The 27,941-nt window shown below is 52.2% G+C and overlaps 1 protein-coding gene across 1 annotated transcript; it reads left to right on the top strand.

Moving 5' to 3' along the window:
• The first annotated feature begins 7,480 nt into the window (after positions 1 to 7,480).
• LOC142248853 (von Willebrand factor C domain-containing protein 2-like) lies at positions 7,481 to 27,881 on the top strand. Its single transcript, XM_075320192.1, has 3 exons — positions 7,481 to 9,417; positions 24,684 to 24,813; positions 26,651 to 27,881. Exons 1-3 carry the CDS (start codon positions 9,097 to 9,099, stop codon positions 26,836 to 26,838), a joined length of 639 nt encoding a protein of 212 aa, XP_075176307.1. The 5' UTR covers positions 7,481 to 9,096; the 3' UTR covers positions 26,839 to 27,881.
• The last annotated feature ends 60 nt before the right edge of the window (positions 27,882 to 27,941 follow it).

The raw sequence follows: 27,941 nt of genomic DNA, 5'->3' as shown, positions 1-27,941 counted from the left end.
TCAACTCCTAATTCACGGGCCTTTGTTTTGAGGTTCCACATAGTACACTTCCTGTATCCTGAGGTTCTGGTTTCAGACGTTGATGGGCCGTTGTCCTCCATTCTTTCTGCTCTGATCCCGCCACTGCCAACCAGTTTGTGACGGGGTATGCGGCAGAGCAGTAAGGGACGCTAGGCCAAGGAACAATCCAAAGGGCTTTATTGGAACCCCAAAGATAAAGCACCAAACATAAATATAAATCCTTAAAGTCTGCAAGGAGTCCACAACAAAACAAAAGATCCAGGGGCACCTCCTGGTATTCCGATGATAGGGAAAATATGGCAATGGTCCTTATGAGTTCCTTGAGTCCAGCAGGGTGAACAACAAAATGCAATCCCACGTGGCTACTGATCTCCAGTCTGTGACAGTCCATACACAGGCTCTAGGATCCAGCCTCAGCAATAGATCCTAGTCCTTCTCCAGCCGAGATCCAACTAACTGAACTAACATGGGTCTCATTGTTCTTTTCTCCTGGGATCAGCCCCTTAGGTGGGCAGAAGAGTCCAACTCCTCCTGGACACTTGATACATGAATGGACTTTAGACTCCTAGCTCTGTCTTGTTTACCAAGTTGTAGATTGGAGAAGTCCCATGCTGAGAAGAACAAACAATCTCCCAGCAGAAGCAGTACAAAGGAGAGACAGACTATTACACCATGAGCACAGGCGGGGGAGGGACACGCTGTTACAGGGTTGCCGGCCAGAGCGACGTCGCAGGGCAGGTAAGGGCATGTGAAGCTGCCGTAGCGATAATGTTCGCTACGGCAGCTATCAAAAGATATCGCATCTGAGACGGGGCGGGTACTATTGCGCTCGGCATCGCTACAATCGGCTAGCGATGTCGCAACGTGCAAAGTACCCCTAAGAGCGAGGAGTCGTCCGGTCTAAAGTGACACCAGAAGCTCGCTGCCGTTTACTCGCTAATTTATCTCTTTCTCATGGAGGAGACGCTCCAGGTGTCCAGTGATAGCAATTCCGTAACAATATACAAATGATGAAAAAAGACGAACAACATTTTCAAAACTTTTTAGATTTATTCAATAGTAATAACAATATTTCTTTAGACATCACAGAGCAACATCGTTCACCAGTTACAGGGGGAGTGGGGGTCCGGCTCACAAGCTACAATCTACCGTATAAGGAATTAGGGGGACGCGATAGAACACGCTGGTCATGTGCGGTCCGGACATCATATAATAAATAGGAGCAGTCATCAGCCGGGATCTGTGTGATACAGGGACCAGGTAGGGAGGACATGATGTTAGAGGCAATGGATAGACAATCCCTGGTATTATGAAGTAATGGGGTGATGTCAGGAGATGAGGTGTATAACTGGTGTCATCAGCAGAGATATGGCACTGGAGACCAAATCTGCTGATGGTTTGTCCAATGGGGGCGGTGTATAGAGAGAAGAGGAGAGGGCCTAGGACTGACCCTGAGGAGCGCCGACAGTAAGAGGAGTGGACCTAGGACTGAACCCTGAGGAACCCCGCCAGTAAGAGGAGGGGTCCTAGGACTGAACCCTGATGAAAGCAGACATTAAGAGGAGGGGAGCTAGGACTGAACCCTGAAGAACTCTGACAGTAAAAGGAGGGTATATAGAACTGAACCCAGAGGAAAGCGGACAGTAAGAAGAGGGGATGTAGGACTGAACTCTGAGGAACCCCTGCTAGTAAGAGTAAGAGGCCTAGGACTGAACCCTGAGTTACCACAGCAGTTAGACTATGTGCCCACGGGACAACGTACCCCCGGATTTTGCCGCAGGTTTATCGCAGCTGCCCCCCGGATTCCGCAGCTATCCATTGCTGCGGTATTTCTGCGGAGTTGTTGCGGTAAACCTGCGGAAACAGTACCGATTTCATGCAGAATTCCTGCGGAATTCTCGCCCTGTATCTCCATAGTGGAGGAGCGGGAATTCCGTAGATATTTCCGCATGAATAATTGACATGCAGTTACGTGCGGCTGCGGGAAATTTGGAGCATTTTCCGCAGCCACAGAATACCGCACCATTGATACAGCACTCCCCAAATCCGATAGGGTAACATGGGGAGTGTCTGTACTTGCTAGAACCTGCGGATTTATCTAGAACATCGAGAAAAATCTGCGGCAAAATCTGCGGGAACGTTGTCCCATGGCCACATAGCCTAAGAGGAAGGGGCCTAGGACTGAACCCTGAGGAACCCCGCCAGTAAGAGGAGTGGACCTAGGACTGAGCCCTGAGGAACCTCGCTAGTAAGAGGAAAGAACCTAGGGCTGATCCTTGAGGAACCCCAACAGTAAGTGGAAGAAGAGCCGGCATTGAATATGAGCGCCTTGTGCAGAAATCCTGCCACTTCTGGCCTCCGATGCTATTACTGAGGTTATTAATGGTCGTTTGAGCAAGGTTCTGTCATGGAGGTTTTTTTTTTTACAAATCATCAGGATTTACTGCTGGCAGCTCCTGTGTAATTACCGAGCAAAGTTGTGCTCGATGGAGACAAGTCCGGAGACGCTGCAGCCATGGGAGCAGGTTTAGACCATGCAGGTGGCTCACAGTAGTACGAGGAACATGAGGTCTGGAGTTCTGGTGTACAAAAAAATGGCTCCTGGACAATTTGGAGAAATGGCTGCACCAATGATTCTACGACCAAATCAATGTAACACTGAGCTGTTAGTGATCTGGAAAGAAGACTAGAGGGGGCAGTCTACTGAGCATAACCAAAACCATAATCCCGGGAGTTTGATTGGTGTTGTGTTCCCTCATGAAGCCTCTTCATAGTGTTGACCACGAAGCCTTTTCAAATTCCATGAATGGTGCAAAGTGATCAATTCACTGGTACAAGTGAAATTAGATGTAATTTACCGAGTAATGTGTCATACAGCAGCGACACAAACGCTAAGAGACGATCAGCCAGTTACAAGTGTGCACTGACCTCTTCCCACCACCCTGAAAGGAGGTCATCGTAGAGGGCAAGACGGTAGTGGATGCTGTAGAGGAGGAGGCCTGTCCTTTTCAGCAATGAATCTGTCTGCAATGAAAAGGCCTTCATGAGGGAGCATGAAAGTGTCCCAAGACCTGTTTTTTCAACACAACGCTAGACCACATGTTCCTCATTTTGCTGTAAGTAGCCTGTGTGACACCCCAGGACTATCAGGTCGTCACAGGGTATTGCGCAATCTGCCCTCCCGTGCAATGTCAACTTCCTTCTTGGTTATGGGTCCCCAACTACATGGTGTTGCCTACATCAGCTAATTAAATCCTAGGTACACTCTGCACCACACCCACCAAGCACACCAGTGGACGGCCTGAATGGAATAGGGTCGCCCACCTGGGCGGTTGGTTGTGGGGAGGTCAGGAGTGTCAGGAGTAGGGAGAAGTTTGTTGGAAGTGAAGGAGAGAGGAGGTCAGGAGCAGGAAGCTATCTAGGTAGCAAACAGTGGTCTGGGCCTAGAGGACCTAGACCCCCGGTCACAGGAGATCGTGGCAAGAGGCACGGAACTGTCGAGGAGGACAGCCGGCGGCCTTGCACCATCACCGTGCTGGGAACGAGGCACGACGGGGTACGTGGACCCTAGGTCAGGGAGTAGCTTCAGGCAACCTGACAAATTACCCGACGAGAACGGAGCCTTCAAGATCCGCTCTCCACCAGCTCCAAAATCGGGGTACTAGTGCAATGAGGGGGATAGGACTTTCCACTCAAACGGTGCAGAAAATCCCAAGTGTGAACCCTGAGAGAAAGCTCCCACACTTAGCCATAGTGGGGAGCGGGACCTGGCAAGTTCCATACTACTGGGACCAACAGAGAAGTAAACTAAGTGCCAGGAGGCAGGTCACAGATCACCAGGCAACACCATCAGGGATGGGACCCAAACTAGCTCCCCTCAGCGGCAGCGGTATCCATAACTTTGGTTTATCCAGTTGTCGGTGTCAGCTTAATGGACTGAGTACGCAAGTGACCCCTTTCGCACCTAACGGCACTTCCCCCTCACCATCACTGAGTCCCGGGGCATCCCCCTTACCTGTGGAGGGTTCTAACACCTGGCTGCCCCATTCCATCACCCCCGGGTACTCCCAACTGCAGCGGTGGTACTCCAAATTACCACATACCACGGGTGGCGTCACAAACTTTAACACAATCGCCTGTAAATACCCCCTTCATTTGAGTGGCCGCACGACACCCAGGTCCAGAGACCCCTCGAGCCACCACGGATCTGGATCCGAGCAGACCGGCTGCTGGCACGGGGACGGCACACCTGCATGGCCTAACACTGCTCCCCTGGCTGCAGTGTCTCCAGACTGGTCTCCTGTGGCTGCAGCATCTCCGGACTGGTCTCCTATGGCTGCAGCGTCTCCGGACTGGTCTATTTTGTCTGCAGCATCTCCGGATTTCTCTCCCCTGGCTGCAGCACCTCCAGACTTGTCTCCGGTGGCTGCAGCGTCTCTGGACTTCTCTCCGGTGGCTGCAGCGTCTCCGGACTTGTCTCCGGTGGCTGCAGCGTCTCCGGACTTGCCTCCCGTGGTTGCAGAATCTCCAGACTTGTCTACCATGGCTGCACTGTCTATGGACTTATCTCCTATGACTGCAGTGTCTCTGGTCTTGTCTTTATCATGCACATCGGGGACATCTTTGGTCAGTGATTACACAGGAGCTGCCGGCAGCGGATCTTGATTTGTACATTCAGAGGCAGAACCTTCCTCAGACGACTAGTAATGACCTCAGACATCCGGAGGTTGTAATAATGTTGTGTCCATTTCTCATCACTTACAGGTCAATGATGTCTCCATCCGGTGGTTTCCAGAATTCCACCATGTCTTCTTCTTGGTGTTATAATATCAGGAGCATCGAAGCCTTCTGTCTCTGTCTCTACTGCAGTTGGTGAAGGGTTAACGTGAAGGGTGACATAACTCCTGTTCAGATTTGTTGGGCTCATCACCCAGCTGCTGGTGTAGCCTGAGGTGCCATCATTCAGTCAATGATAGGTTGATGGATTCTTGCAGGACGAGTTGGGACCAGTTAATTTGTGGAAGATTTCTGCTCCACGTCTGCTTGGAAATCTTAAAGGAGTAGCTGCAGATTTTTAGTGAGCATTTCCTCTTCTGATGTCACCCAGCTTTCCAAGGATCAGATATTAATAACATGGGATGCGTAATTTCAGCTGATCAGATTTTAGGGGGCATTCTTGGCGATCTGATTGATTTACTTTAGTTTTCATTCTCCATTTTACAATCCCACTGCTGTCACTTCCAGGACCCCAATCCTTGCACCTCTCCGCCACCCTTGAACCTCTCCGCCAGCCTTGCACTTCTCAGCCAGCCTTGCACTTCTCCCCCAGCCTTCTACCTCTCCACCAGCCTTGCACCTCTCCACCAGCCTTGCACTTCTCAGCCAGCCTTGCACTTCATCCCCAGCCTTGCACCTCTCCACCAGCCTTGCACTTCATCCCCAGCCTTGCACCTCTCCACCAGCCTTGCACCTCTCCACCAGCCTTGCACTTCTCCCCCAGCGTTCTACCTCTCCACCAGCTTTCTACCTCACTGCCAGCCTTGCACTTCTCAGCCAGCCTTGCACTTCTCAGCCAGCCTTGCACTTCATCCCCAGCCTTGCACCTCTCCACCAGCCTTGCACCTCTCCACCAGCCTTGCACTTCTCCCCCAGCCTTCTACCTCTCCACCAGCCTTGCTCTTCTCAGCCAGCCTTGCACCTCTCCGCCAACCTTGCACCTCTCCGCCAGCCTTGCACTTCTCCGCCAGCCTTGCACTTCTCCGCCAGCCTTGCACTTCTCCACCAGCCTTGCACCTCTCCGCCAGCCTTCCATCTCTCTGCCAGCCTTGCACTTTTCCCCCAGTCTTGCACTTCTCAGACACCCTTGTACTTCTCCCCCATCCTTCCACCTCTCCGCCTGCCTTGCACTTCTCCCCGAGCCTTGCACCTCTCCGCCAGCCTTTTACCTCTCTGCCAGCCTTCCACCTCTCTACCAGCCTTGCACTTCTCAGCCAGGCTTGCACTTCTCAGCCAGCCTTGCACCTCTCCACCAGCCTTGCACCTCTGTCCCAGCCTTGCACCTCTCTCCCAGCCTTGCACCTCTCTCCCAGCCTTGCACTTTTGCCCTAGTCTTGCACCTCTCTTCCAGCCTTTCTCACCCAGGATTGCACCTCTCTCCCAGCCTTGCACTTCCTCGCCAGCCTTGCACTTCTCCCCCAGTCTTACATTTCTCCTCCAGTCTTACACTTCTCCCCCAGTCTTGCACCTCTCCGCTAGCCTTGCACCTCTCCACCAGCCTTGCTCCTTTCCACCAGCCTTGCACCTCTCCGCCAGCCTTGCACTTCTCAGCCAGCCTTGCACTTCTCCCCCAGCTTTGCACCTCTCCACCAGCCTTGCACCTCTCCACCAGCCTTGCACCTCTCTCTTAGCCTTGCACCTTTCTCCCAGCCTTGCACCTCTCCTCCAGCCTTGCACTTCTCACCCAGGATTGCACCTCTCTCCCAGCCTTGCACTTCCTCGCCAGCCTTGCACTTCTCCCCCAGTCTTGCACCTCTCCACCAGCCTTGCACCTCTGTCCCAGCCTTGCACTTCTCCCCCAGCCTTGCACTTATCCCCCAGCCTTGCACCTCTCCACCAGCCTTGCACTTCCTCGCCAGCCTTGCACTTCTCCCCCAGTCTTGCACATCACCAGCCTTGCTCCTCTCCACCAGCCTTGCACCTCTCTGCCAGCCTTGCTCCTCTCCACCAGCCTTGCACCTCTCTGCCAGCCTTGCTCCTCTCCCCCAGCCTTGCACCTCTCCACCAGCCTTGCACTTCCTCGCCAGCCTTGCACATCACCAGCCTTGCTCCTCTCCACCAGCCTTGCACATCACCAGCCTTGCTCCTCTCCACCAGCCTTGCACCTCTCTGCCAGCCTTGCTGCTCTCTGCCAGCCTTGCACTTCTCCGCCATAGGCAAGTATGGAACATTGCGGATACAAAGTACTTGGGACTGTGATGTTTTTGTGCCCGTTTATTGCCTGCGAAGTCGCCGGCAGGGTGACATCAAGCCCAACCATGACACCCAGCGGCTGTGGAACAAGAATTGTAAAAATGTCTAGTGCTCTTCATGCGATATGTCGTATCATCGAGTAGAACGCAGAGACAAATTGTTTCCAAGTGTAAACTTTTATCATCTTCGTGGTGAGGCGTTTTCTTGATGCGTAGCATTTTGTGGAATGGACACGGCTCAGGTATCCACAGATGAAAGGCTCAAACATTAACCAGAATCAGATGGCAGCACAGAAGATACTTGGAAAGAGAACAGAGGCTCTGGTGGTCAGGCATCAGGCTGCTGGCCCCTTAACTTAACTCAGTAATGCCCAATAGTCGATTGGGACACATAGGCTCTCCCCATGCCAGGCAGGGGCTGGGGGTGGTATAGCATAGGGCGGAGGCGTAGGAGGGGAAGGGGGTATCAAATCACATGCTGAAGGCCAGCCCAGGAGACAGAAGAGAATGAGAGCTCAGCCCTCCCTTCTCATAAAGTGCAGCAGGCGGGGGGCACAGCAGACCCCCAGCCTCTCAGCTCACTGCAAACTTATCATCTGCCAGCAAAAGCGGTGCACCAGTAATAGCCCAGCAGTGTCTAGACCTGGGGGCACGGAGGGGGCATCCGATGGTCTCTTATGTGACCTTATCCTCTACTTTACATAGGGACAGCAGCACAAGGACTACTTCTGATACCACCATCCTGTTTGGATATAGAGGACACTTCTGATACCACCATCCTGCCTGGCCATACAGGGCACCTCTGATACCACCACCATGCCTGGATATAGAGGACACTTCTGATACCACCACCCTGCCTGGATATAGAGGACACTTCTGATACCACCATCCTGCCTGGCCATACAGGGCACCTCTGATACCACCACCCTGCCTGGATATAGAGGACACTTCTGATACCACCATCCTGCCTGGATATAGAGGACACCTCTGATACCACCATCCTGCCTGGCCATACAGGGCACCTCTGATACCACCACCCTGCCTGGATATAGAGGACACCTCTGATACCACCACCCTGCCTGGATATAGAGGACACTTATGGTACCACCACCCTGTTTGGATATAGAGGACACTTCTGATATCACCATCGTGCCTGGCCATCCAGGGCACCTCTGATACCACCACCCTGTCTGGATATAGAGGACACTTCTGATACCACCACCCTGCCTGGATATAGAGGACACTTCTGATACCACCATCCTGCCTGGATATAGAGGACACTTATGGTACCACCACCCTGTTTGGATATAGAGGACACTTCTGATATCACCATCGTGCCTGGCCATACAGGGCACCTCTGATACCACCACCCTGTCTGGATATAGCGGACACCTCTGATACCACCACCCTGCCTGGATATAGCGGACACTTCTGGCACCACCACCCTGCCTGGATATAGCGGACACCTCTGATACCACCATCTTACCTGGTCATACAGGGCACCTCTGATACCACCATCCTGCCTGGATATAGCGGACACTTCTGGCACCACCACCCTGCCTGGATATAGCGGACACCTCTGATACCACCACCGTGCCTGGATACAGCGGACACCTCTGATACCACCACCCTACCTGGATATAGCGGACACCTCTGATACCACCATCTTACCTGGTCATACAGGGCACCTCTGATACCACTACCTTGCCTGGATATAGAGGACACCTCTGACACCACCACCGTGCTTGGTCACACAGGGCACCTCTGATACCACCATCTTGCCTGGTCATACAGGACACCTCTGATACCACCACCCTGCCTGGATATAGAGGACACCTCTGATACCACCATCCTGCCTGGTCATACAGGGCACCTCTGATACTACCACCCTCCCAACCTGGGCATACAGGGCATCTCTGATACGATCACCCTGCCTGGACAGACGCGCCACTTCTGATACAACCATCCTGTACGGGCATATATGATACCATCACCCAGCCTGGGCATACTTTGCTCTTAGCCAGGTGATCCTGGAAGAAAAGGCAAACGTTTCAGGATTTTGCATATTTCTGTGCACTTGTCCAGTAGCATTTTTCACAGTGGCACCATGGTAGGTAGCTGGGTACTGTCCTCCCTCCTTTGTTTGCTGATCATTGTGCACCTGGGCCTTTCTCTGAACCCTCAGGACAACACCTGTGAGGCCAATGGTAGCATCTACTATGTTGGGGAGTGGTACTTTCTGGACTCAGATCACTGCACCCAGTGTGAGTGCACCCTGGAGGGCCAAGCCTGTGCCAGGACAGAATGCACTGCTCTGCCACCCGCCTGCATGCATGTCAGCCACTACCCCACTGACTGCTGCCCACGCTGTGAGAAGATCGGCTGTGAGTACAGGGGAGAAGTTTACGAACTCGGGGAGAACTTCCAGGTAACTAGCTGTATGTCTTACCCCTCTGGACCATGCCCTGTCTGTCCATTATCTTTCATGTTAACTGCTCGACTGATCGTAAAATGCTGGAGAATATACAGGGGGCAAAACAAGTAATATAATCTACAGCTACCCCATAATCCGAGGAGCTCCCACCTCCACAACATGCGACATATTGCAACTGTGATAAGCAAAAGGGGCACATACTAGTATGATGTCCCCACTATACCTTCCCCACACACAGTATGATGTCCCCACTATACATTCCCCACACACAGTATGATGTCCCCACAGTACATTCCTCCACACACAGTATGATGTCCCCACAGTACATTCCCTCGCACACAGTATGATGTCCCCACAGTACATTCCCCCCACACACAGTATGATGTCCTCACAGTACATTCCTCCACACACAGTATGATGTCCCCCACAGTACATCCCCCCCACACACAGTATGATGTCTGCACAGTACATTCCCTCGCACACAGTATGATGTCTGCACAGTACATTCCCTCGCACACAGTATGATGTCCCCACAGTACATTCCTCCACACACAGTATGATGTCCCCACAGTACATTCCTCCACACACAGTATGATGTCCCCCACAGTACATCCCCCCACACACAGTATGATGTCCTCACTGTACATCCCCCCCACACACAGTATGATGTCCCCACAATACATTCCTCCACACACAGTATGATGTCCCCACTATACCTTCCCCACAGACAGTATGATGTCCCCACAGTACATTCCTCCACACACAGTATGATGTCCCCACTATACCTTCCCCACACAGAGTATGATGTCCTCACAGTACATTCCTCCACACACAGTATGATGTCCCCCACAGTACATCCCCCCCACACACAGTATGATGTCCTCACTGTACATCCCCCCCACACACAGTATGATGTCCCCACAATACATTCCTCCACACACAGTATGATGTCCCCACTATACCTTCCCCACAGACAGTATGATGTCCCCACAGTACATTCCTCCACACACAGTATGATGTCCCCACTATACCTTCCCCACACAGAGTATGATGTCCTCACAGTACATTCCTCCACACACAGTATGATGTCCCCCACAGTACATCCCCCCCACACACAGTATGATGTCTGCACAGTACATTCCCTCGCACACAGTATGATGTCTGCACAGTACATTCCCTCGCACACAGTATGATGTCCCCACAGTACATTCCTCCACACACAGTATGATGTCCTCACAGTACATTCCTCCACACACAGTATGATGTCCCCCACAGTACATCCCCCACACACACAGTATGATGTCCTCACTGTACATCCCCCCCACACACAGTATGATGTCCCCACAATACATTCCTCCACACACAGTATGATGTCTCCACTATACCTTCCCCACAGACAGTATGATGTCCCCACAGTACATTCCTCCACACACAGTATGATGTCCCCACTATACCTTCCCCACACACAGTATGATGTCCTCACAGTACATTCCTCCACACACAGTATGATGTCCCCACAGTACATTCCTCCACACACAGTATGATGTCCCCACAGTACATTCCTCCACACACAGTATGATGTCCTCACAATACATTCCCCTACACACAGAATGATATCCTCACTGGTGACACACATTGAAAATAATGATTTTTGGAACCCTATGTAAATTAACGATGTAGCTAAACTCTTAGGGGTACTTTGCACATTGCGACATCGCTAGCATCGGCTAGCGATGCCGAGCGCGATAGTACCCGCCCCCGTCGCACATGCGATATCTTGTCATAGCTGCCGTAGTGAACATTACCGCTACGGCAGTTTCACATGCACTTACCGTGCGTCACAGCGACGTCACACGGCAGGTGGCCAATCGAAGCGGAGGGGCGGAGATGAGCGGGACGTCAACATCCCGCCCACTTCCTTCATTCCGCATAGCCGGTGGACGCAGGTAAGGAGATGTTCCTCGCTCCTGCGGCTTCACACACAGCGATGTGTGCTGCCGCAGGAACGAGGAACAACATCGTATCTCCTATTGATGCGACATTATGAAAATGACCGACGCTACACAGATCACCGATTTTCGACGCTTTTGCGATCGTTTATCGACGCATCTAGGCTTTACACGTTGCGACGTCGTTACCGGCGCCGGCTGTGCGTCACTTTCGATTTGACCCCGACGATATCGCAGTAGCGATGTTGCAGTGTGTAAAGTACCCCTTAGCCGATGGCAATTTTGGTCAAGGAACCAAGTGAACCATCTTGCTGAAATGGTCCACCACCACCCATATTACAGTATTACCAGCTAAAAAAGGCACAAGAATGGAAGTAACCATCTTTCTTTTGTGAAAGGACAGCAGCCATCCTCACAGAAGAGGCGTCTTCCTCAATCACAAAAGGCAAATCAATACTGGGTTGACCAAGGACCGGAGCCTAAGGGGTGCTTCACACACAGCGAGCTCACTGCCGAGATCGCTGCTGAGTCACGTTTTTTGTGATGCAGCAGTGACCTCATTAGCGATCTCGCTGTGTGTGACACTGAGCAGCGATCTGGCCCCTGCTGCGAGATCGCTGCTTGTTACACACAGCCCTGGTTCGTTTTCTTCAAAGGCGCTCTCCCACTGTGACACACAGATCGCTGTGTGTGACAGCGAGAGAGCGACAAATGAAGCGAGCAGGGAGCAGGAGCCGGCATCTGGCAGCTGCGGTAAGCTGTAACCAAGATAAACATCGGGTAACCAAGGTGGTTACCCGATATTTACCTTAGTTACCAGCCTCTGCAGCTCTCACGCTGCCTCTGCTGCCGGCTCCGGCTCTCTGCACATGTAGCTGTTGTACACATCGGGTTAATTAACCCGATGTGTACAGCAGCTAGGAGAGCAAGGAGCCAGCGCTAAGCAGTGTGCGCGGCTCCCTGCTCTCTGCACATGTAGCTGCATTACACATCGGGTTAATTAACCCGATGTGTACTGTAGCTAGGAGAGCAAGGAGCCAGCGCTCAGTGTGCGCGGCTCCCTGCACACACAGCTAAGCGGTGTGCGCTGGTAACTAATGTAAACATCGGGTAACCATACCCGATGTTTACCTTAGTTACCAGTCTCCGCAGCTTCCAGACGGCGGCTCCGTGCAAGCGCAGCGTCGCTTGCACGTCGCTGCTGGCTGGGGGCTGTTCACTGGTCGCTGGTGAGATCTGCCTGTTTGACAGCTCACCAGCGACCATGTAGCGATGCAGCAGCGATCCTGACCAGGTCAGATCGCTGGTCGGATCGCTGCTGCATCGCTAAGTGTGAAGGTACCCTTAGAAAAAGCTGTCTTGAGAGCAGCACCAACAGCCTCAGTAGACCAGGAGGAAAAGTCAGTCGCCTTCTTAGTCATATCAGTAAGAGGTTTGACCATGAATGAGAAGTTCTTAATGAACTTTCAATATTAATTTGTAAAAACCTAAGAATCTCTGTAGGGATTTAAGATTAGGAGGATGTACCCAGTCAAGGATGACTTGTACCTTAACGGGATCCATCTGAAACCCTGATGCGCAAACCAAAAGACTCAAAAACTAAGTCTGATGAACCTCAAATTGACATTTCTCTAGGTTGGCAAATAAATGATTGTCCCAAAGAACTTGGAGAACCTGAAGAACATGCTCCCGATGCTCCTAACAAGAACCTGAGTAAAGTAAGATGTCATTCAAGTATATCATTACAAATCTACTCACAAAGGAGCAAAAGATGTCATTTATAAAGTTCTGAAAAACTGCTGGAGCATTTGTCAAACCGACAAAATCACCAAATTTCCAAAGTGACCCTCCGGTGTATTGAAGGTGGTTTTCTACTCATCACCTTGCCAAATACACATGGGGGTATACACCCCCCTAAGATAGAGGTTAGAAAACCATTTAGCTCCAGCTGGGTGACTAAACAGGTCAGGTGTACGGGGTAAAGGATCGTGACTACAGACCCTGATCTTATTAATCGTTTTAAAATCCACACATGGATGCAGACCTCCATCTTTTTTAACGAAAAACCCCACAACTACTAGAGAGGTGGACGGCTGTATATCAATTATATGGAATCAATAATAATATGACCCTTCTGAAGACTCTTTTGAATATACTCTTTCATGGGGTCACTGGATATCGCTGTTTTTATGGGGGAACTGTGGATATCACTGTTATTATGGGGGCACTGTGGATATCACTGTTATTATGGGGGCACTGTGGATATCGCTGTTATTATAGGCACTGTGCATATCACTGTTATTATGGGGGCACTGTGGATATCGCTGTTATTATAGGCACTGTGCATATCACTGTTATTATGGGGGCACTGTGGATATCGCTGTTATTATAGGCACTGTGCATATCACTGTTATTATGGGGGCACTGTGGATATCACTGTTATTATAGGCACTGTGGATATCACTGTTATTATGGGGGAACTGTGGATATCACTGTTATTATGGGGGCACTGTGGATATCGCTGTTATTAGAGGCACTGTGGATATCACTGTTATTATGGGGGAACTGTGGATATCACTGTTATTATGGGGGCACTGTGGATATCGCTGTTATTAGAGGCACTGTGGATATCACTGTTATTATGGGGGCACTGTGGATATCACTGCTATTATAGGGGCACTATGTGTGTCGCTGTTATTATGGGGGCACTCTGGATATCGCTGTTATTATGGGGGCACTTTGGGTATCGCTGTTATTATGGGGGCACTGTGGATATCGCTGTTATGGGGGCACTGTGGATGTCGTGGGCTCCCCCTTGTGGTCAGTGATGAGTACTCGCTCCATATTTTCGTTGTCCAGTCGTCCCCTGTTCTCTGGAATGTTTCTGATCGCTAAATATTTGGAGGAAACCAATAAACTGCGGAGAAACCTCTGATGTGGAAATCAGCCATTAGCCGTTTATCGTCCGTGGCTCCTCACGGTCTGAAGATTCAGTCTGGAGGATGGGGCCGAAAAGGAGACATGTGGATGATGAGGGTGATCCTCTAAGACAGGCGGACGATTCCGGAAGCTTCCAAGGTTAATCACTCCCAGCTGTGAAGCTGGATCCAGGAGGGATCATCACGAGTCCCACAAGGAAGGCTCCGGGGAGCTCATCCGGCCTCGGGGGCCTCTCCCTATATACAGCCTGTAATACTCCTCTATAAGGCCTGTTTTCGGCGGCTGGCTGCATTCTATGGTGCGCTGCGGGGCTCGTCCGGCTTCGGGAGCCTCTCTCCATATTCTCATGTATACGGCCTGTGTCGGGCTGCCGGCTGCATTCTATGGGGCGCTGCAGGGCTTGTCTGGCCTCGGGAGCCTCTCCCTATATACTCCTCTAAACGGCCTGTGTCGGGCGGCCGGCTGCATTCTATGGGGCGCTGCAGGGCTTGTCTGGCCTCGGGAGCCTCTCCCTATATACTCCTCTAAACGGCCTGTGTCGGGCGGCCGGCTGCTTTCTATGGGGCGCTGCGGGGCTCGTCCGGCATCGGGGGCCTCTCTCTCTATACCTGTATACGGCCTGTGACGGGCAGCCGGCTGCATTCTATGGGGCGCTGCGGGGGTCTTCCGGCTTCGGGGGCCTCTCCCTATATACCCCTCTATACGGCCTATGTCAGACGGACGGCTGCATTTTATGGGGCTCCGAGGGGCTCGTCTGGCCTCGCGGGCCGCTCCCTATATACGCTCGTCCGGATTCGGGAGCCTCTCTCTATATTCTCCTGTATGTAGCCTGTGTCAGGCCGCCGGCTGCATTCTATGGGGTACTGCGGGGCCCGTCCGGCTTCGGGGGCCTCTCCCTATATACTCCTGTATACGGCCTGTGTCGCCGGCTGGCTGCATTCTATGGGGCGCTGCGGGGCTCGTCCGTCTTCGGGGGCCTTTCCCTATATAGTCCTGTATACGGCCTGTGTCGGGCGGCCGGCTGCATTCAATGGGGCGCTGCGGGGGTCTTCCGGCTTCGGGGGCCTCTCCCTATATACCCCTCTATACGGCCTATGTCAGACGGCCGGCTGCATTTTATGGGGCTCCGAGGGGCTCGTCTGGCCTCGCGGGCCGCTCCCTATATACTCCTCTATATGGCCTGTGTTGGGCAGCTGGCTGAATTCTATGGGGCGCTGTGGGGCTCGTCCGACCTCGGGAGCCTCTTCCTATATACTCCTGTATACGGCCTGTGTTGGGCAGCCGGCTGCATTCAATGGGGCGCTGCGGGGGTCTTCCGGCTTCGGGGGCCGCTCCCTATATACTCCTCTATATGGCCTGTGTTGGGCAGCTGGCTGAATTCTATGGCGCGCTGTGGGGCTCGTCCGACCTCGGGAGCCTCTTCCTATATACTCCTGTATACGGTCTGTGTCGGGCTGCCGGCTGCATTCTATGGGGCGCTGCAGGGCTCTTCCGGCTTCGGGGGCCTCTCCTTATATACTCCTGTATACGGCCTGTGTTGGGCAGCCGGCTGCATTCTATGGCGCGCTGTGGGGCTCGTCCGACCTCGGGAGCCTCTTCCTATATACTCCTGTATACGGTCTGTGTCGGGCTGCCGGCTGCATTCTATGGGGCGCTGCAGGGCTCTTCCGGCTTCGGGGGCCTCTCCTTATATACCCCTGTATACGGCCTGTGTTGGGCACCCGGCTGCATTCTATGGGGCACTGCGGGGCTCGTCCTCGTCGGCCTCTCTCTATATACTCCTGTATACGGCCTGTGTTGGGGGTCGGCTGCATTCTTTGGGGCGCTGCTCTACTTTTCAGGCTGTTTTGGTGCAGGTCCCATGAATTCCATCCGGTCTCGTGTAAAACCTCCTTGTTGCTTCTTCTTATCTTTTACATGTTTTTCTCATTTTTTCCTGCATTTCTTCTATGTTTTTTCCCTGCACTTTTTTTCATGTGGTTTTCACTTGTTTGCAGCGTTTTGAGCACAAGTGAAGGCGATTTTTCTTGAGCATTGAACGGATGCGTTTTTCACACCTGCAGTGTCAGTGCTTTCAGAATTTTTGCAGAATTTTTCACCCATTCCAACAAAGACAAAAAACCTAAAATATGCATCAAAATGCAAATATTCAGCACGTGCGGGAGATGAGGCAGAATGGGCGAGCAGATGTGAAAAAGCCCCAGCACTATATGGCGGCCTGTCGCCCGTGTGCCGTCACATCCAGAGATTGCAGGTCAGAGAGCGACTTGCAAATCCCAGGAAACAAGCGGTTTAACAATAAACGCTCCTGTCTGGTTCGGCAGCCTTGTGGGAGGAGTCATAGAAGTGCCGCACTAAACACGACTGCGTGGCGAAGATGTCACCCAAACCTGCTGTGCATAAAGCACCAGCAATCCTGCGCCTCACCGGCGGAGCCAGACACCGTCCTGGGAGGAACCTCCGCCACTAGATGACATTCATTGTGCTTCTCTGATTGCTGACGTCATCCCTCAAATAGCCAGAAGGATCATTATACATGGCCAGAGGTGAAACATCTAAGTGGCCCCTAACCATGTAACCATGGTAACAACTACTGCGGAGCCCCCTAATCGTGGGTGTAGGGGAACCTCAGCCGATGACCGCCCTGCGACAGGAGAGAAATCTCTATACAAACCTGACAACAAAAAATGTTCCCTTCTTGGTTAAAGCCGATCCCCTCCTGACATGAGAGCCTATGTCGTGACCCAGAGTAGACACTACTAGACTGTCTCCTGATGGGCCATGTGTGCCTCTATAGTGCTGGACATTATCTGTGCCTTCTGAAGCCTGGCCCTGAGAGTTGTAGCATCTACACTGACCTCTGCTGGCCGTTCTCAAAACTACCCCTGCCTCATATGGTACAAGCAAGTGAAGCAGCAGTGGAGAAACTTCTGGGTCTTTTCTGACAGGAAAAAAAGAAAGATGTCTGTGTCTGAGGAGTGAGGGCCTGAGGAGGTGACGAGCTGAGGTGGTGAGGACACAGAGGTGAGGGGCAGCTGTGTGTGGTGAGGGCTCGGGGCAGGTGAGGGCTGAGTTTGGTGGGAGAGGTGTATGAACGCTAAGGTCGGTGGCTACTTCCAGTCACTTCTATCCTCTAGTGCAGGGGTCTCAAACACGCGGCCCGCGGTTCACTATCGCGGCCAGTGCAGGGGCCGCAGCCACTGTCTGTACTTTGTTAGATAAGTGTTTTGCCGGCGCTGCGCTCTCACAGGCAAGGACTTGTGCACGCGCAGCACCGGCAAAACATTCATCTGACATAAATCGCTGCCAGGGTCAGTCACCGGGGCACGGCCTGCAGACAGCGAGAAGCAGAGGTAAGGAGCCGAGGGAACGCGGGACAGGTGAGAAGAATGGTGTTTTTTATTTTTTGTGTATGTGAAGGACGGCACATTAACCCCTCAGCGACCTATGACGTACTGGGTACGTCATGGCTCCCTGATACTTAAGGATCCATGACATACCCAGTACGTCATGGCGAAATCGGAGCCCCGGTGGCTGCCATCGCTGTTTGCATTGCAAATAGCAAAGATACCTTAGATACGGGGAGGAGGGAGCCTCAGGAGGGGTGGTGTCTCCTCCCCGGACCTACGGAGGCTGTGATTGGCTGTGCGGCGTTCGTCAGCCAATCACAGCCACTGTAATGTTTCAGCCATTGAAAATGGCTGTAACATTGAAATCCAGCCCTGATCAGTGCAGCTGTAGCACTGATCATTGGCTGGAGCTGGGTGACCTCAGTTTCACCCGCCCCCAGCTCTGATTGGAGAGATCGGTCACAAGGCCGGTCTCTCCAATCACTGTGGATCTGGGGCTGGAGACCACTCCCTCAGCTTCACTCAGGAATCTGTGGGTGGAAGCCGAGAGCGATCGGTAAATTATAGCGCCCCCCTTCACAGGCCGCCGCCACTGCCCCCCCCCATATTACTACAGGATGGGGACATTACTATAGAATAGGGACAAGGTGGGCACATTACTATAGAATAGGGACAAGGTGGGCACATGTCTATAGGATGGGGACAAGGTGGGCACATGTCTATAGGATGGGGACAAGGTGGGCACATGTCTATAGGATGGGGACAAGGTGGGCACATGTCTATAGGATGGGGATAAGGTGGGCACATGTCTATAGGATGGGGACAAGGTGGGCACATGAATATAGAATAGGGACAAGGTGGGCACATGTTTATAGGATGGGGACACGGTGGGCACATTACTATAGAATAGGGACAAGGTGGGCACATGTCTATAGGATGGGGACAAGGTGGACACATTACTATAGAATAGGGACAAGGTGGGCACATGTCTATAGGATGGGGACAAGGTGGACACATTACTATAGAATAGGGACAAGGTGGGCACATGACTATAGGATGGGGACAAGGTGGGCACATGACTATAGGATGGGGATAAGGTGGGCACATGTCTATAGGATGGGGACAAGGTGGGCACATGACTATAGGATGGGGACAAGGTGGGCACCTTACTATAGAATAGGGACAAGGTGGGCACATGTCTATAGGATGGGGACAAGGTGGGCACATTACTATAGAATAGGGACAAGGTGGGCACATGACTATAGGATGGGGACAAGGTGGGCACATTACTATAGAATAGGGACAAGGTGGGCACATGTCTATAGGATGGGGACAAGGTGGGCACATGTCTATAGGATGGGGACAAGGTGGGCACATGTCTATAGGATGGGGACAAAGTGGGCACATGTCTATAGGATGGGGACAAGGTGGGCATATGTCTATAGGATGGGGACAAGGCTTGGGACATTACTAAAAGATGGGGACATTACAAGGATGGGCATAATACTATTGGATGGGGACATTACTATAGAATAGGGACAAGGCTGGGGTCATTACTATAGGGTGGGGACAAGGTGAGCACATTACTATAGGATGGGGAACATTACTAAAAGATGTTGGCCAAAATTTCTATATAGTGATAATTGTAAGACTATTAGTTACAAGAAAGGGATAAAATGTAAAAAACAAAATAAAACATGACTTTTTTTACCATCAATTTTTTTTATATATATATATATATATATATATATATATATATATATATATATTTTTAACCAAAGAATGTGCACATTTGTTATAATAAACAAGTGAAAAATGTTGAAAATCAGTGATCCAAAGGTGTGTAAAAGAATATATATGGTACCAAAAAAAATGTCACTTTGTCCCGCAAAGAATGCGGCCCCCCAAATTATTTTTCTCCTCTGTGCGGCCCATACACCCAGCCGACTTTGAGACCCCTGCTCTAGTGACTGTGTCTGGTAGGGAGAAGGAAACTCTGTGGAAAGGGAAAATCCAGGCTGCCATTTATTATAAATCATGGCAGGCCCCGAACATAGCAAGATCCAGAAAGACACAAACTGCTCAAAGCCAAGACAGGTCTAGATGCCTTATGGTAAGATCCTCTCAGAGCTCGGAAGAGGAAGAGTTAATCCTGCTGATAAGGAAGAAGTGTAATATGTGGAGACTGTTATATGGACCGGCTTACAGCGGGCATTGTCTACACTGCAGGTTATATGGACCGGCTTACAGCGGGCATTGTCTACACTGCAGGTTATATGGACCGGCTTACAGCGGGCACTGTCTACACTGCAGGTTATATGGACCGGCTTACAGCGGGCACTGTCTACACTGCAGGTTATATGGACCGGCTTACAGCGGGCACTGTCTACACTGCAGGTTACATGGACCGGCTTACAGCGGGCACTGTCTACACTGCAGGTTATATGGACCGGCTTACAGCGGGCATTGTCTACACTGCAGGTTATATGGACCGGTTTACAGCGGGCACTGTCTAAACTGCAGGTTATATGGACCGGTTTACAGCGGGCACTGTCTACACTGCAGGTTATATAGACCGGCTTACAGCGGGCATTGTCTACACTGCAGGTTATATGGACCGGCTTACAGTGGGCATTGTCTACACTGCAGGTTATATGGACTGGTTTACAGCTGGCACTGTCTACACTGCAGGTTATATGGACCGGCTTACAGCGCGCACTGTCTACACTGCAGGTTATATGGACCGGCTTACAGCGGGCACTGTCTACACAGGAGGTTATGGGGAGTAAAAGTTCCTTTTCTTTGTTCATGAAATCTCCAGTGAAAGGGTTTCTTGTGGGATTAAATTCATTCCGGCTACTACTTCATGAAAATATGATCTGGGTGTCTGCGCATGGCAGGAACCACATGAAAGTCACACCAGACCAGGGAGTTTAGCCACTACTCATAGCTTGACTACCGGAATCATCCCCTGCGACCACCTACTTACCTTCCCTACTACTGACTTCAGATTCAGCCCCTGCGACCCCCTACTTACCTTCTCCTACTACTGACTATGACATCAGCCCCTGCGACCACCTACTTACCTTCCCTACTACTGACTATGTAATCAGCCCCTGAGACCCCCTACTTACCTTACCCTACTACTGATTACGACATCATCCCCTGCGACCACCTACTTATCTTCCTCTACTACTCACTACGGAATCAGCCCTGCAACCACCTACTTACCTTCGCCTACTACTGACTACGGAATCAGCTCCTCTGACCCCCTACTTACCTTCCCTACTGCTGACTACGGAATCAGCCCCTGCGACAACCTACTTTCCTTCCCCTACTACTGACTACATCAGCCCCTGTGACCCCCTACTTACCTTCCCCTACTACTGACTACATCAGCCCCTGTGACCCACCTGCTTACCTTCCCCTACTACTGAATATGGAATCAGCCCCTGCGAGCCCCTCCTTACCTTCCCCTACTACTGACTACATCAGTCCCTGCGACCCACCTACTTACCTTCTCTACTACTGACTACGAAATCAGCCCCTGCGACCCCCTACTTACCTTCCCCTACTGCTGACTATGGCATCAGCCCCTGCGACCCCCTACTTACCTTACCCTACTACTGACTATGGCATCAGCCCCTGCGACCACCTACTTACCTTCCCCTACTACTGATTAAGGAATCATCCCCTGCGACCATCTACTTACCTTCCCCTACTACGGACTATGACATCATCCCCTGTGGCCACCTACTTAACTGCCCCTACTCCTGTATTCCCTTTCACATTTGTATACCAACCTGTGGATTGCCGGAGCTGTTGGAGGAACAGTGACAGGATTAGGCTCCTAGTTGTGAGGTCCGGCATTCCTGCTCGAGGTTGTGGCACAAACACCGAGCGAAACCAAGGAGAAGCGATCACAAGTAACAAGGAAAGTAGCAACCAATGAGCAAGAGATCAACTAGATCATCTCATGAAAATTAGGCCCGGATTCACAGTAATCTCTACACTGTATGAGGCCCACACGGTAATCCCTACAGCTGTATGAGGCCCCCACAGTAATCCCTACACTGTATGAGGCCCCCACAGTAATCCCTACTCTGTATGAGGCCCCCACAGTAATCCCTACACTGTATGAGGCCCCCACAGTAATCCCTGCCCTGTATGAGGCCCCTCCAGTAATCCCTACACTGTATGAGGCCCCCACAGTAATCCCTACACTGTATGAGGCCCCCACAGTAATCCCTACACTGTATGAGGTCCCCACAGTAACCCCTAGAATGTATGAGGCCCCAACAATCATCCCTACACTGTATGAGGCCCCAACAGTAATCCCTACACTGTATGAGGCCCCCACAGTAATCCCTACAATGTATGAGGCCCCACAGTAATCCCTACAATGTATGAGGCACCCCTCAGTAATCCGTACACTGTATGAGGCCCCCACAGTAATCTCTACACTGTATGAGGCCCCCACAGTAATCCCTACACTGTATGAGGCCCCTACAGTAATACCTACACTGTATGAGGCCCCCACAGTAATCCCTACACTGTATGAGGCCCCCACAGTAATCCCTACACTGTATGAGGTCCCCACAGTAATCCCTACAATGTATGAGGCCCCAACAATCATCCCTACACTGTATGAGGCCCTAACAGTAATCCCTACACTGTATGAGGCCCCCACAGTAATCCCTACAATGTATGAGGCCCCACAGTAATCCCTACAATGTATGAGACCCCCACAGTAATCCCTACACTGTATGAGGCCCCCACAGTAATCTCTACACTGTATGAGGCCCCCACAGTAATCCCTACAATGTATGAGGCCCCACAGTAATCCCTACAATGTATGAGACCCCCACAGTAATCCCTACACTGTATGAGGCCCCCACAGTAATCGCTACACTGTATGAGGCCCCCACAGTAATCCCTACACTGTATGAGGCCCCCACAGTAATCCCTACAATGTATGAGGCCCCCACAGTAATCCATACACTGTATGAGGCCTCCCTCAGTAATCCCTACACTGTATGAGGCTCCCACAGTAATCCCTACAATGTATGAGGCCCCCACAGTAATCCATACACTGTATGAGGCCTCAAAAGTAATCCCTACACTGTATGAGGCCCCCACAGTAATCCCTACACTGTATGAGGCCCCCACAGTAATCCCTACACTGTATGAGGCCCCCACAGTGTAGGGATTACTGTATGAGGCCCCCACAGTAATCCCTACACTGTATGAGGCCCCCACAGTAATCCCTACACTGTGTGAGGCCCCCTCAGTAATCCCTACACTGTATGAGGCCCCCACAGTAATCCCTACACTGTATGAGGCCCCCACAGTAATCCCTACACTGTATGAGGCCCCCACAGTAATCCCTACACTGTATGAGGCCCCCACAGTAATCCCTACACTGTATGAGGCCCCCACAGTAATCCCTACACTGTATGAGGCCCCCCTCAGTAATACCTACAATGTATGAGGCCCCCCTCAGTAATTCCTACACTGTGTGAGGCCCCCCTCAGTAATTCCTACACTGTATGAGGCCCCCACAGTAATCCCTACACTGTATGAGGCCCCCACAGTAATCCCTACAATGTATGAGGCCCCACAGTAATCCCTACAATGTATGAGGCCCCCACAGTAATCCCTACACTGTATGAGGCCCCCCTCAGTAATCCCCACACTGTATGAGGCCCCCACAGTAATCCCTACACTGTATGAGGCCCCCACAGTAATCCCTACAATGTATGAGGCCCCTCTCAGTAATCCCTACAATGTATGAGGCCCCCACAGTAATCCCTACAATGTATGAGGCCCCACAGTAATCCCTACACTGTATGAGGCCCCACAGTAATCCCTACACTGTATGAGGCCCCCACAGTAATCCCTACACTGTATGAGGCCCCCACAGTAATCCCTACACTGTATGAGGCCCCCACAGTAATCCCTACAATGTATGAGGCCCCACAGTAATCCCTACACTGTATGAGGCCCCCACAGTAATCCCTACAATGCATGAGGCCCTCACAGTCACACCACACATAATTTTCTCACCTAATCTCGAGGATTTCAGGCTTCCCCGCTCTACCGCACAGCTTTAAGAGATTGTCCACTACTTTTACATCGATGGCTTATCCTTAGGATAGGTCACTAATGTCTGATCAGCCGGGGTCCGACACCCTGCACCCCCACCGACTAGCTATTATCAGTCCCGGCGGCGGCAGCTGGAAATTGCTCACCCCCGGAGCTGCTCCGTCTTCTGATAGTGGCTGCGGTTGGGTACTGCACAATCGCCGCCCATTCTAATCAGTAAGAGGCAAATGTGCAGTATCCGGCCACAGCCTCTATCAGAAGACGGAGCAGCTCCAGAACTCAGCATTTCTGGCTGCCGCCGCCGGGACCGGCATCAGCTGATCTGTGGGGGTGTCGGACCCCAGCTGATCAGACATTAATGACCTGTCCTAACGATAAGTCATCAATATAAAAGTAGTGGACATCCTCTTTTAACTTCATATATAGTAGCTGTAGCTGGGCCCCTCTGAATACGGGGCCACCGCACCCTTTACCCCCCCCTTCCCCCCGGTTGCTACGATCCTGGATCCTGTATTCATCTTGGAGTGCAGTCCGTGCATTGCATGGTATGTAGAGAAGCTCAAGATATAAGGGAACCATCCCAATGTCAGTAAGCTGCCACCGGGGTGCGTCCATGAGCTGCCGCCGGGGCCTGTCAGCAAGCTGCCGCCGGGGCGCATCCATGAGCTGTCGCCGGGGCCTGTCAGTGAGCTGTCGCCGGGGCACGTCCGTAAGCTGCCATCGGAGCTGGTCAGTAAGCTGCTGCTGTTGATGCAGTTCATTAACCCTTTATTATCCTCTGCAGCTCAGTCCATAAACATCTGCTTGCTGATGGTTTTCTACCTAGGACGTGACACTTGTCCACCTGGCGCTCATGCCTTCGCTGTATTGGTGTCACCCTGAGCGCAGAGGTTGATTGACGTCTCTTGTCTTCTAGCCCTCGGAGTGCGAGCAGTGCACCTGTGACCTGGATGGGATCGCCCGCTGCCTGGTAGCTGACTGCGCCCCTCCGCCATGTGTGAACCCGGTGTATGAGAAGGGAGAATGCTGCCCCCGGTGTAAAGATGGTCAGTATGAGACTGCGAGGGGCTCTGTACAGAGGTTGGAGGGTCTCACAGCCACCCCCACAATCCGGTCCTCCATACATTGTGGGTGTCGCTGCTAGACTTGTCAGTGAGTTAGGCTAGGTTCACATTTCCGTCAATTTGTATCAGTCACAATCCGCGGCTCTGGTAAACAACAGAATCCGTTTGGCGTATTCCGCTGTTCCCATAGGCTTGTATGAGCGGCGGATTGTGACTGATGACGCTGCGTTGCATCCTCTGCAGGAACGCAGAGTGTAACTTTTTTGAGCAGCGCAATCCGTAGGCTTTCGCTGCGCATGCTCTCTCTGGCTCCCTGCACACATAACCAGGGTACACATCGGGTTACTAAGCAAAGCGCTTTGCTTAGTTACCCGATATTTACCCTGGCTATGTGTGCAAGGAGCCAGCGCTAAGCGGTGTACGCTGGTAACCAAGGCAAATATCGGGTAACCAAGCAAAGTGCTTTGCTTAGTTACCCGATATTTACTCTGGCTACGTGTGCAGGATGCCCGACACTTCCCCGCTCGGCTCCGCCCCCTCCCGCACGCCGCATGTACACACACACACACACACACTCACCTGTCCCCAGCCATGCAGTCCCCGGCACTGACGTCCTCAGCGCCATGGCCCCGCTTGGCTACACCCACCCCGCACTCCGTCCCCCGCACACATTCTCAGCGGCCGAACGATCAGCTGATCACCCGGCGGCTGGTTGCTGTGAGCGATCAGCTGATCACCCGGCGGCTGGTTGCTGTGAGCGATCAGCTGATCACCCGGCGGCTGGCTGCTGTGAGCGATCAGCTGATCACCCGGCGGCCGGCTTCTGTGAGCGATCAGCCGATCACCCGGCGGCCGGCTGCTGTGAGCGATCAGCCGATCACCCGGCGGCCGGCTGCTGTGAGCGATCAGCTGATCACCCGGCGGCCGGTTGCTGTGAGCGATCAGCTGATCACCCGGCGGCTGGCTGCTGTGAGCGATCAGCTGATCACCCGGCGGCCGGCTGCTGTGAGCGATCAGCCGATCACCCGGCGGCCGGCTGCTGTGAGCGATCAGCTGATCACCCGGCGGCCGGTTGCTGTGAGCGATCAGCTGATCACCCGGCGGCCGGCTGCTGTGAGCGATCGGCTGATCACCCGGCGGCCGGCTGCTGTGAGCGATCGGCTGATCACCCGGCGGCCGTGAGCGATCGGCTGATCACCCGGCGGCCGGCTGCTGTGAGCAATCGGCTGATCACCCGGCGGCCGGCTGCTGTGAGCGATCAGCTGATCGCTCTCATTAGCCGGCCGGCGGGAGATCATCTGTTCGCTCTCAAAAGCCGGCCGGCTATTGTGAATGATCAGCTGATCGTTCTCTCTTTTACGACGGAGTCCGACAATGAATTATAATTCTTGTCATCCGTTGTACAACGCATCAGTCACAAGCGTCAAGCAACGCATGTGACTGATGCAAAACAACGGAAATGTGAACCTAGCCTTAGTCATAGGCAGAACAATTCCAGTGCCACCGCCGCACAGCTGAAGGGTTGTTACAGTTGTATCTGGACCATTCTGGGAGCGTTGCACTCCAGACCAACACACTGTAACGAATACGCAGAGGTCTGTGCTGCAGTTAATGTATTCAGCTCACATTGTACAGATGGGATCCAAATGTAACAAAACCTCAGCTGAAGCTGTGCACAGGTGGACTGACTGTGACTACAGACTGTGAAGATAAATGGAGCCAGAAATCTACAGGAGTGTCGGCTGGTGGTCAGGTGACCTCAGGGTGGGCAATCTGCGTCCCTCCACTGTGTATAATGATTTTTACTTCTCACTCACAGGTCCCAACTGCTACGCTGATGCCGCTCAGGGCCGCGTAATTCCAGCTGGCCAGTACGTGTGGGTAGACGCTTGCACCAAGTGTCGGTGTCATGATGGGCAGGACGTGGGCTACTGGGAAGGAAACCGCCTGGCCAAATGTGAGAAGAGCAAGAACTGCAGCATTGAGGAAGGGAGGGAGAACTTGTAGACAGCCCCCTGAGACCACCCCTAGTTAGAGTGTAGCACGGTATGACATTATGCTCCCTAATCCTGCCATGTCTGATGTGGAGATCAGTGGCCAAATGTGTATCATCCCCAATCATATTACATTAAGAGATAAAGCAATAATCTGAAGACAGCAGGGGCGGGGCCATGGGCTCCTCATGGGCGGAGACTGCACAATAGACACGTTACAAAAATGTTATACTTGTTATAATGTAATGAGGTTGCCCCAATGTTGTAATGCAGTCAACCCCCAAATGTCACAATGAGGCAGATCGCCCCGACATTATAACCCGACGACAGGTCTCCCTGACGTCACAGCCCGACGACAGGTCACAGCCCGACGACAGGTCTCCCTGACGTCACAGCCAGTCGACAGGTCTCCCTGACATCACAGCCTGACGACAGGTCACAGCCCATCGACAGGTCGCCCTGATGTTATAACTCGACAACAGGTCTCCCCGACATTATAACTAGACGACAGGTCTCCCGACGTTACAGCTAGACAACAGGTCTTCCGATGACAGGTCGCCCCAACGTTACAACCCCACGACAGATCTCCCCGACATTATAGCTCGACAACAGGTCTCCCCAACATTATAACTAGACGACAGGTCTCCCGACGTTACAGCCCGACGATAGGTTGCCCAAACGTTACAACCCCATGACAGGTCTCCCCGACGTTATAGCCCAACGACAGGTCCCCCCGAGGTCAGAGCCCGACGACAGGTCTCCCCGACATTATAACCCGACGACAGGTCGCCCAGATGTTGTAAGGCGCTGATAATGAGAACATTTAGAAATAGTTCCGATACATTCAGGCCGTATGGATAGTATCCGCACTGGAGGCTGAGGGTAGCAGTCTTCTGGACGAGGCTGTAGACGCCTCTTTAGACATTAGGTGTTGCTCTCACATAATCCCGGTAGGAGACTCGCGCTTTGCTCCGTGTTACTGTGCGGTGAATCGCGCAGCTTCCTGATGGCGGGAGCAGAATACATTTGGACTTGCATTAAACACTTGTATCCTTGGCTTCCGTCTCCTCTTTTGGCCGCGTCCACACAATGAAATGCTGATATCCGCGCCTCTCC

Source organism: Anomaloglossus baeobatrachus, chromosome 8 (assembly GCF_048569485.1).
Source record: "Anomaloglossus baeobatrachus isolate aAnoBae1 chromosome 8, aAnoBae1.hap1, whole genome shotgun sequence".
NCBI classification, from domain to species: domain Eukaryota; kingdom Metazoa; phylum Chordata; class Amphibia; order Anura; family Aromobatidae; genus Anomaloglossus; species Anomaloglossus baeobatrachus.
The sequence above is the reverse complement of the archived record's forward strand: the minus strand, read 5'-3'. Positions and strand labels throughout refer to the sequence as shown.